The sequence below is a fragment of the Caretta caretta genome, unplaced genomic scaffold (genome assembly GCF_965140235.1).
Source record: "Caretta caretta isolate rCarCar2 unplaced genomic scaffold, rCarCar1.hap1 Scaffold_31, whole genome shotgun sequence".
Taxonomy (NCBI): domain Eukaryota; kingdom Metazoa; phylum Chordata; order Testudines; family Cheloniidae; genus Caretta; species Caretta caretta.
In genome coordinates, this window is record NW_027439745.1 from 64,518 (window position 1) to 76,447 (window position 11,930).

At 43.1% G+C, this 11,930-nt stretch overlaps 1 protein-coding gene across 1 annotated transcript; it reads left to right on the forward strand.

The window, feature by feature from the left end:
- Positions 1-9,957: 9,957 nt before the first annotated feature.
- Positions 9,958-11,232, forward strand: LOC125637196 (interferon beta-like). Its single transcript, XM_048851388.2, has 2 exons — positions 9,958-10,543; positions 11,189-11,232. The coding sequence occupies exons 1-2, from the start codon at positions 9,970-9,972 to the stop codon at positions 11,230-11,232; spliced, it is 618 nt and encodes a 205-aa protein (XP_048707345.2). The 5' UTR covers positions 9,958-9,969.
- Positions 11,233-11,930: the final 698 nt, after the last annotated feature.

Genomic DNA, 11,930 nt, shown 5'->3' on the forward strand with positions numbered 1-11,930 from the left:
ACTGGTCACGCTGATGGGGAAATACACCCACCAATCAGTAAATGGGGCCAGGGTCCAGACCAAGGAGGATGTGATTGAACTAATGGGGCTGGAGCGATGATATGAACTCTGTCCCCCTGATCTGAGGATGTGGTTCATGGACAAGAGGCTGAAGGACCTGCGCCATGCAGGGTAGCTGCCTGATGAGTTTGTAGACAGCAGGTTGGGATATGGAATGAAATCCTAGGGGGACACGCCCACCAAGAGGATCAGCTGGACCTGAGGTGTAATTACTGTGGGCAGCGGGGCCCACAGATGGGCCCGGTGCCAACAGCTCAGGGACAGGATGAGCAAACTGAGCCCTCAAAGGGTTAACTGGGTGGGAGCCCAGCCGGAGGAGGGTCCCCCAGAAGTACCGCCGCAGGCTACTGTACCTGGCCCATGATGTCCCTCTCTCGGGACACCAGGGAATCCAGTGCAGCAAGCAGAGGCTGCTACAGTACTTTTACTGGCCCAGGATCTTTGATACCATCCACAAGTACTGCAGGTCCTGCGACCCCTGCCAGAGGGTGGGGAAGGCCTGGGACAAAAGGAAAGCAGCTTTGTGGCCCCTGCCCATCATAGAGGAGCCTCTCCAGAATGTGACCCTGGACATAGTGGGACCCCTCAGCAAAGCAACTCAGACAGGGAAAAAATACATCCTGATGGTGGTATATTTCACTACTCCCTGTCCAGAGGCGGTGGCCTTGTCCTTTATCCAGGCAGACACTGTGGCAGATGCACTGCTGACTGTTTTCGGCAGAGTGGGGTTCCCCAAGGAGGTCCTTACAGACTAGGGCTCCAATTTCATGTCAACTCTGCTCCGGTGCTTGTGAGAGAGGTGTGGGATCCGACACACCTGGGCCTCAGCGTATCACCCTCGGTCCAACGGGCTGGTGAAGAGGTTCAATGGGACCCTAAAGATGATTCTGAAAACTGTTATGAACCAGCACCCACAGGACTGGGACAAGCATTTACCCCACCTGCTGTTCGCATACCGGCAAGTGCCCCAGGAATCAACTGGATTCTCTCCTTTCCAGTTCCTTTGTGGGTGGAGAGTGAGGGGACCCCTGGACTTGATGAAGGACGAATGGGAGGGAAAGGCCTCCCCAGATGGAAAAAATCAGTGGTGGAGTACGTACTGACTTTCTCAGAAAAGCTTGCTGAGCTCACGGACTTGACCAGGGAGAATTTAGCCAACGGAAGCAAAAAGACTGGTACAACCGCTCAGCGTGTGCCTGCTCCTATGCTACCGGGGACCAGGTGACGGTTCCCATTCCCTTGACAATGGACAAACTACAGGATGCCTGGGATGGGCCCTTGAAGGTCATCAGGCAGCTGAATGAGGTAAACTATGTAGTGAAACCCTTGCGGCCAGAGTCGGGCGCCGGCACAACAAGAGTCCATGAAAAGGTTACATTTCTTCTGGGACAATTAGATCCTCAAAAGCTGAACACATCTTTAATGAAACGTATTCAACACAAGAATGGCCATACTGGGTCAGACCAAAGGTCCATCTAGCCCAGTACCCTATCTTCCAACAGTGGCCAATGCCAGGTGCTTCAGAGGGAATGGAGAGAACAGGTAATCATCACGTGATCCAACCCATCGCCCATTCCCAACTTCGGGCAAATAGAGGCTACCGACAATGTCCCTCTTCCCACCAGATTTTTCAATTTAAAGCGGATTCACCCAGTCCCTTAACTGTTGTCATAAAGACACACGTACATATGCTGGACATGGACTTTAGAGAAGCAGTCTGCGACAAATAAGTGGAACAAGTTTTACATTTCTACCTTTCTTGTATGACTCTCAGGGCCAAACGTTTAACAGACCTCCTGAAAGGCTTCCTCAACATTTGTAGGCAGATTTATTTGCAAGGCAAATTGGTCAGTTACATGTAGTTTCTGGATTTGCATAAGACTTGGTGCAAATGCCGAGGTTTGGCCCTAAAGGATTTGTTAGCTAGCACTCAAACAGGAAACTAAAACCTACTTCTAAAGCAGATAGCTAATTTATTTACTGGCTTTGAAAGATTGCCGCCACCTTTTCGATAGTCCTTCGTAAGTTCTTGTTCGTAAGTCCTTCCCAGAAGGTCACTAACAATAATATCCACTTTTATAAATAAAATATTTGCACACCAAGAAGGGACACCATCAAGGTGAGTTCTCCTAACTCCCTACAACAAGTTACCACGTCTATGTTAAATTGAGGGGAAAACAATCAGTAAAGAAACAGATTTTCGTTTTGTGCCTTTTCTAGTTTGGAGTTTATTTATTGTTCCAAGGCAGCACAATCTATGGAGAATTAAAAAACAACAACAACAACAACAAACAAAAAACCCCGACACATTTGGGCTAGGCCAGGAGCTAAGTAAATTCAAATCTTAGCAGCACAATTATTTATACGACTTACCAGCAATACTTACTCACCCAAAAAAGAAGTTTCAAGGAGGCAATCTTTGATTTCATTTTGTATGAAATTTCTTCCAAAGGACTTATGGAACATGGAAGCAAAGATTTCAAAAGTAAGTGCAACCTGGGGTGGGGAACCTCGCTGGGCTCAGCTACCCTTGCGCACCACTTCCTTGGGGCTCGTAGGGGAATCCAGTCTCAACCTCAATTCTGGGTTACAGCCTAAGGCCATGTACTGTACAGCTATGTCAAATCCTCTACCCATATTGCAGTTTTCCCTGCGCCATTTCCTTCCTCACCTCTTTACTTCCCTTCTAGGTCTTCCAATCTGTTCCTTGGTTATTCTGGGTGCCTCCCTGCTCACTCAAGACCCTGCAGGCACCTTCTGGGTGCCTCCCTGCTCACTCAAGACCCTGCAGGCACCTTCTGACTCCCAGCATTTTCTTTCCTCCAACCCTTCCTTAGCTGGGCCCACTCAGCAGTTAAACCTGGAATCACCTAATTTCTCTCAGGTGGGGCCCATTCTGGTATCAGGGCTGGCTTAGTCAGGGGCTCTCTATTAGTATCATCTCAGATACTCAGAAAGAAGCTTTTAATCTACTTAAGAGCCATTTGGTGTTATCCATCATCTATGACTTTAGGTCTTCCTGTGGGAAAGCCAACCACAGGTGGATGAAAGGGAGAAAAACACCACCAATACATTCCCACTTAAGCTCCCCCTTTTCATTCCACTAGCAGGCAGGAGGAAATGATTTCTGTGATGAAAGCTGGGGAAACTGATGACACGATGGCTTCTGCACAGAACACAAAATCTTTCCAAACAGTGCACCTGAGTGTCTGCATCACTTCTAGGGCTTTGTCAGACCTCCCTTCCAGTCCCTATCAGCGTGGTTCCATTACAGTCACCCTGTCAGGGCTGCCCCAAGCTGGAACAATGGCTGCTGGGGGTGTGAAACTTCAATAAGAGCGACCAAAAGCATGGTCTCATTCATATCCTGGGTTTGCAGTTTTGCTCATTTGCTTTCAGTACCCTGCAACGTCTTCCCCTGGGATTTCACCCTGCTGTGGAATACAGATGCCCAACACCCCTGGAAAGTCATGGGAGAATAGAGAGCAGAGCCCATTACAACCTGCGGGCTGCGGTAAGTCTGCTTTCTCTGCTTTGCAGGGTGTCACTCTCACACACACACAGAAAGAAAGAAAGAAAGAAAGAAAGAAAGAAAGAAAGAAAGAAAGAAAAAGGAAATGTGGTAAAAGAACTAGAAAAAAGCAAGAAAAATTCTGAAACCTTCAAGAAGGAAAATCTTGTAAACAGAAAATGATCAAAGAAACATTCTCCAACCAATAATTAAATTCAGAGACAAAAAGGAAAGACACAGCAGTCTACGTAGGACCCTCAACGAACTCCAGGCTCAAGGTTCCACACAAAGCAAACAAGCGAAAAGACATCATCATGACCACCAGGTTTTTGCTGCACTTTTGCCTCATACTGTGAGTGAACAAAGAGAGCTTAGAGCTTCTGCAGAAAAGGAGCAGAAATTTCCCCGCACAATGCACAAATGAAAGGGCAGCTTTCAAGCCCACCCAGGATATTGTCCAACTTTCAGTGGCCCAGAAGGAGAATGCCAAGGTGGTAATTCAAGAGATCCTCCAAGAGATCTTCAACATCTTTAGCAAAAACCTCACCCAAAGTGCCTGGGATGCCACTTCCATAGTCAGGTTCCAAAATGGCCTTTACCAGCAAATTCAGCGGCTGGAGGCATGTTTGAGAGCACAGATGGAGAAGGAATTAACCAACCTGGAAAGTCAGAACCTCCAGATCACCAGTCGGAGTGTGAAACAATACTTTCAGGGGATAGATGCTTTCCTGAAAGAAAAGCAATACAGCCTGTGTGCCTGGGAGATCATTCGCATGGAAATACCTAGATGTTTTGTGCTAGTTGACAAACTCACTCGAAGACTGAGTAACTAAGGTACAGTACAAAACTTTTCCCTGGAGTAAATGAATTCACATTAAGGTAATTTATACAGCTGAACAGAGATAACGGATATTTTATAACTCTGCTTATATAGGGCCTGGTCCTTCTTCTACAGGGTCAATGGCCAAATCGCAACTGATTTCCTGGGCAGCAGCTTCAGGCTCTTCCTGTCCTGTCCTGGAAATGATTTGCAATTACATGGATTTATTTTTCTGTAAAAAGAAAAGGGGTACTTGTGGCATCTTAGAGACTAACCAATTTATTTGAGCATAAGCTTTCGTGAGCTACAGCTCACTTCATCGGATGCATCCGATGAAGTGAGCTGTAGCTCAAGAAAGCTTATGCTCAAATAAATTGGTTAGTCTCTAAGGTGCCACAAGTACTCGTTTTCTTTTTCCAAATACAGACTAACATGCCTGTTACTCTGAAACCTGTCATTATTTTTCTGTGTTTCTACTGTCATTTAGGTTTGCGATTCTTCATAATCTCTCTCATATCAGGTGATGTTATGTATTGAATAATTGGCAGACCATGCAACAAAGTACGTATGTTTGGAATCCTTAGCCACCTCACCAGTACTTTGGTCATCAAATAATGATACCCCCAAAGTACTCTGACTTCTATACATGTAGTATGTTTCTATTATGAGCATGGTGGCTATTTATTAATCTGTCCTCATCCTATACCACAGGTTGAGAAGTTTCCTAGAGACATTTATAAAAAATATGAACATGGGACTCTCTGACCAGGAAGAAAGGACCAACAGTTTCCCAGGATGAACGTGAAGAGATACCAATTCTTTCATAAAAGACAAGCAGTTCAGCCTCTCTGCTAGCAGGAGAATCCATGTGGAATTATGGGGTTTTCAAATGTCGGACAAACTCACAAAGAAGTTTAGAAATTTAAATATCAACATTTTTAGAAGTACTAACCGAAATCAAGTAATAATTTTTAAATGATTTAAAATCTGATGCAGTGGAATTTTAAAAGATGTCGTTACTATATCTACTGAAAATATTTTCAGATCCGTTTACGATATTTGTAACAGGGCATTTATGTCAAATTATTATTTATTTATTGTTCTTATTTATGTATTTATCATAGATATTTGTTACTTACCAATAAATAATTATTTTATATAAAATGGCAACCTATACCAGTAATGATTTGAATAAAATACCGATTGAACCAAAAAGAAAGAAAAGGAGAATAAAAAAAACCCTGTAATTGTTCAGCCTGAAAACCCCAATTCCAGAGAGTACTTATGCATGAGACTAACTTAAAGTAGGTGAGCCATCCCGCTCATGTTAGTGCTTCCAGCTGGGAACATGCTTCAATACATTGATGAACCCAGTGTCCCAATTTGCACGAATTCCATTTTAAAAATAATCATTGCAGAACGATAATTAGCCTTTCCATTCAAACAGACCACACACCACACCTGAATTCTGCCACCTTTTACTATTCTACTTTGTACCAGGTTACTTGTCCCCCAAAAAACTTGTCAATTTGGATGTTTGGTGTAGTAGACAGTTGTATTGGAAGAGGCTAGATTGGTGCCCTTTCCACCACTAAGCAAGAGTGCATGCACCCCTTAACACACACCAATTACATGTGAATAATGAGAGCAGGAATGGGGCATTCTGTATTAGAATTATCAAAGTTTCTCTTTGTCACCTCTAAAACGCATTTCCCCATTGGGTGGAATGCGTCAGTCAGTTACTGCCCACGAAAACTATGGAATTCTTCTGAATTCTTCTTGCTGTCTGGTCACCCTAGCTGGGATATCAGCTGGGAAGTCTCTGAAGCTTGGCTTGGGCTTCCTCAGCGAGGGGAAGTATGCAACCCTTGCCTGGCTGGTGTGGTGCTCTGTCACCCTCTACTGGCACCTGAACCATTTAGAGATTGAGGAGTCTGCTACAACTCTGGCTTAAGAGGCATTATCACATGTTCACACAGTCAAGGCTCATGCACTAAGGTTCAAATGTCCAAGGTTCAATCCTGCCTGCTGACAACTTCAGCCTGTCGGCGTTACAAGTGGGGGCTCATCTAACATGTCAATTGGGAAGTCTTTGAAGCTCAGAATGTGCTTTAACATGTCCACTCCCAGAAATATACCCAGAGGTGTTTACCTCTTCCAGGGGCCATGTAATACGTGTAGATTACAATATGGAGACACTTTGCACAGGATTCTAACACACTATTGCTATTTACTTAATCACTCGGAACATACAGAAAACGGAACAAAAATTGTAAACCCTTTCCGCAATTTCCTGCCTCAGTTTCCTCAACACACCAGGCCATTCTATGAGCCTGTATCAGAATCACCTGGGGTCATCCAACATCCTTCTGTTGCAATGCATCACTTATATGCACAAAAACAGAGCATTCTCCTCCAGCTCACATAACCTGGCCTTGGCCAGTTCATCCCCTTCCTTCCTCTTACCCAAATGTCCTGTGGGTCTTCCCCCTGGGATATCTTTGAGAACCTTTTGGTTTTTCATCTGCTCTTTGTTGACCTTCGGTAACTTTCCACTCCTAACCCCCATTCTCCTTAACACCAACTTCACCAAACTGGTTTCCCAACTGGTTTCCCGTTGTCCTCAGCCTAGTGAGTACCTTCTGGAGGTCCTGTCCAACCGGATGGATACACATAGAAAGAGGTTTCCTATGATGAGGAAATTTCATGACAACAACTTCATAATATCACTTTAAAATTAACAAGTCTTACAGAGACTCCACCTCCTCCCCCCGGCCTCCACCTGACACACACACAGACACACACACACACACACACAAACAAATCAAGCCATATGAATCAGGCTTGTGTACACTCAAGTCAGCAATTCTGTCCCCCAGTTTTCTGACCAGCTGGTGCCACCCCTCCACACCCTCGAAATCAGGCGTGTGTGCTCCTTGCCACCAACAACCAGTTTGGTGCACAGAACGGATTAAACTTTCAGTTATAACATCAACAATGCCTAAAAATTACCTAAACCCAACATTTAAAATTATAGTAATAAACCTGCCGGTGGCATCAGATCTAGTGAGGATCCTCCTCTCTACCAAGTTTGGTGTAGGTGGAAAGTAGTTCTGAAGAGCTATCAGTCAACTGTAGCACTGCCAACCACATAATTCAGCCACAGCCTGAATATTTGAGACTGATTCAACATTTATGAAAAATGTTTGGCCCTTTGAAAACATTTTCTGAAATATTTGTATGTGTGAGTTTTTGTTGGAAAAGAATATCTCTGTAGTCAGAAAGTATAAGAAACACTCATATAAATACATATTTTAAAGAGACTTTTTCCACAGAAGTTCATGCAGCCACCTGGAAAGCAGTTTTGAATTTGAAGGCAACCATCCCAGGAACAGACACAATAGCGTTGACTCAGGTGAACCATCACACAGAACAAGCAGCAAATTATGAACAGCAAAGGGAAAAGATGTGGTGACAAGGTCCTGAGCAATCAGAGTGGAATGTGTATAAATCATTTGTCAAATCTTTTTAAATAAATACATTGGCAAATTCTGAATTTCTTTGCAGATTATTTGCAAATTGGAAAAGGGGCTACACTAACCTCTTATTTCATATTCAAATTAAGCTGGCTGACACAGAAAAAAATAATTCCAGTAAAATTTCCTGCTATTTTCACTGAAATTTAAATGGACAGGATTTCATCAAATTCTAGCAAATATTTCAACCAGCTCAGTCTCCATCTAACCTTTCCCAGAAAACAAGCTCATTACTGATGAAAATATGCTGAGAGACTTTGTGTCTTTCCTCCCATAGCTTTCTTAATTTAACAGGAAAAGCTTAAATTCAGATTATTTAATTCCTCTCCTTCACATAACTATTATCTCCTGAAGCTTCAACTTGCCAGGAAATGCACACGCAGAACTCCCAGTGGAGTAAATGCAAGATTGGGGTGCAGCACCTCTGGTATGATTGGGTCCCTTATATGGTATACTTATGTACAATAAACTGCATTTTTGAAAGTGACATTTCCGAATCGTTTAGGCAAAACTCTAGATTATGATTTTAAAAAGTGCTCGAGGTGATGGGAGAGGGAGATGTAAAAGAAGTGACACAAACAGAAATATGGTCATGTTTTCTTCTTTTCCTTCTTTAAAATTAATATGAAAACATTCCTTTTCAATTTTTGGGTTGAAAACCATTCCCTTTCACTGATGGAAACTCCAACATGACAGCCTAGTGCTATGGTATGAAAAACAGAAAGTGAAACTTGCTACAGAAAGAAGGCTGCAAACTTCACTCATCAGACCACTTGAATTTCAATGTCCAAGCTCAGTGAAACGCACATTGAAAAAAGAATAAAGCTTGAATGGTGAAAAGGCAAACACATTTGAAAGTGACATTCATTTATATCAGTCGCTCTAGCATATTTTTTACCAGCCACACAATCTTTTTGACAGGTTTCAGAGTAACAGCCGTGTTAGTCTGTATTCGCAAAAGGAAAAGGAGTACTTGTGGCACCTTAGAGACTAAATTGGTTCGTCTCTAAGGTGCCACAAGTACTCCTTTTCTTTTTACAATCTTTTTGGACAACTCCCTTCCATGTCACTACACTACATCACTGGGAACTACTCAGAACTGCCCGAGAAGACAGCATGTTCACACCCTTCAACTGTACCTGTTCCTTGGGCTTTTCACAACTGGTATCAGGTTCTTAAGTAAACCTCACAGTTGCTCAGTGCTCTCTGTCCATCTCTGGTATTGGCCTACACACATGGTTTTTCATCTCTCATATTTCAAATGGCCAGGAAATTGCGAGAGATTAATAGAGACTTCTCTGGCCCCAATCTCCCACAGGAATTCTTTTCAGGCTTATCAAATATTAAGAGGTCCCTATAGTATTACTCCCTCTCAAAGGCTGGAAGGAAAGAATGAGACAACCAGAGCATAGCAGGCTTTTCTGATTTTGAGTGCCACACCAGAAAGGGAAAGTTTGCCACCTGTTGGCAAAGTGAAGGAACAGCAGCTTTACACATCACTGCTGTTATTTGCAGAGTCTAGCAAAAAGAAGCTCTGCAGTAGTTCCCCCCATCTGCCAAAATTCACTGTTATCACTTAAAAGCATGGATAGTCTTGCTGATGTGACAGACATTCAGACCTGCCGAGCAGTGCTAACTACAGGAACTTGGGAGCAAACAGACAGGTCCCTACTCTAACCTGTAACTGGATGACACTGTTCATCATCATATTCTTCTTACTCTTTACATTTTCGTTATCTAAGAGGGCACGGAGGACTGAAGGAAAGAAATGTTGGGGTTCAGTAATATTAAAGTAGTTACCAACTGGGATTTGGTTCTTCGAATGACTTGTTCACTTCCACTAACTAAAAAGAAGGAAACCAAAAGTAAAAACCTCAAGCAGAAAAAAACCTGAAAAGTAGAAAGTGATGAAAGAAAAATCTTTTCCGACAGAATGCTTAAATTCAGAGACAGGGGTCGAAAACACAAAAGTTTACAGAAGACCTTGAACAGACACCAGTTGCTCAAGTTCTACACAAACACAGGGAATCTAAGACATCATCATGATCAGCAGGAGTTTGCTGCAATTTTGCCTCGTGCTGCACTTCTCCAGTGAAATCTCATGTCTGGACTGTAACAGGCTGCATGTTCTACAAACCAGAATGAACAGCGAGAGTTTAGAGCATCTGGAGAAAATGGGTGGCAACTTTCCCTTCCAATGTCTAAATGAAGGGATAGCTTTCAAGCCCACAGATATCCTCAAGCTCCAACTGTCCCACCAAGAGAATGCCAAGGTAGCCATCCAGCAGATCCTCCAAGAGCTCTTCCATATCTTTAACAACAATCTCACCCAAGCTGCCTGGAATGGGACTTCCATAAAGGAATTCCAAAATGGACTTCACCAGCAGATTGAGAAGCTGGAGATGTGTTTGAGTGCTGAGATGGAAAAGGAGGTAACCTACCCAGGAAATGAGAACCTCCTGCTCACCAGCCTCAAACTGAAGAGATTCTTCCAGACAATAGAGGATTTCCTGAAAGAAAAGCAATACAGCCGGTGTGCCTGGGAGATCATCCGTGTGGAAATACCCAGATGTTTCCTCATGCTCAACAAACTCACCAAGAGACTTGAAAATGAAGGTACCATCTTTTCTTTTTTCCTTGAAAAACTCAAATAATATTATTTGAATAAAACAGCTGGTGAAAGATGGGTGATAGGGTTATAACTCCTAATACGTCGGGCCCAATCTTTCTCCCACAGTAATTTTATGCATACAGCTATTTCAAACGCATGCTCAAATCTTTTCAGAGTAGCATATAATTTAGTGCTTCTCTACCACACACAATATTCTGTATGAAAAATATACAAATATATCATAACTGCTAACTAAAGACAAAATATTGTTAAGTGATAACTCACTGTGCCAAATAGAACTTTGACCAGTAAGTATCTAAGTTGGGGAAAAGAACAGTGAGAAGCCCCCTTTCAACAACTGCCTCGTTAGACAACATTCCAGTTAGGACACCAGAAAACGGGGGGTCTGTGTTCACACACTTCTATCCCATCAACTCATTTTGCACATAGGAACGGCCGAGGGTTCTTATTCTGCTTTTCTTTCTTTTGTTTACCCCAAACTTCAACAGCTTTAGTAACAACAAATTGTGACAAGATGACAAGTGCACTAAGGCTCAGGATTTAGGATTTGACATCTGGTTAGAAAAAGATGGCCTCTATTTGGCATTTGAATCTCTCCATGTTTGAACCATTCCCCTTTTTCATTCCAGCACATGATGCTTCCAGTAATGATGCTCTGAAAACGGCTGAATGAAACTGCACCTCCACTGGAGTCCTTCGTCTCTAAACTGATTCTCAAATCAGCAGCTTTCGAGACTCCTATCAGTCCATCTTGAATTAAGCAAACTGCCAAACTTCAACTGCACTATTTATAGCCTTCTTGCCATTACCAAGACTGATTTATTCACATGAGAAAATGTAAAACAGAAGATTTTGCTGAAAATATTGCAGAAGACAGCATAGTATTTGAACCGAAGGAGAAAAACCTTACTATTTCTTAATCATTGGTATTACGCGTTAGCTCCGAATTTGCCTTGGGCTGCTTTTAAAAATGAAATCTTACCTCTTTACTGTAACAGGCTTCGCTTCGGCATAAGAAATATGAACCAGGACAATTTCCAAAAAAAATGGAAGGATAATTTTCCTGCAAAGGCAGAATGAAGAAAGACACCTAACATGGCCCCAAAATTTTCTCAAGCCCAGAGAAACCCAGAAAGAGACTGCCAAAGTGGACATCCAGGAGATCCTCCAACAGATTTCCTACATCCAGGGGTGAAAGTAATTAAAGGACTTACCGGTATGACAGAGTCCTGAGCAGGGGGTAGGCCAAAACCAGAAGAGGTGTGGCCTCAACCGGAAGAGTACCAGCCTTTAAATCCCAGGTCTTTAAATCTCGGGCTACCAGCTGCAGAGGCGGCTGGGTGTCCCGGAGCTCGGGGGTGATTTAAAGGG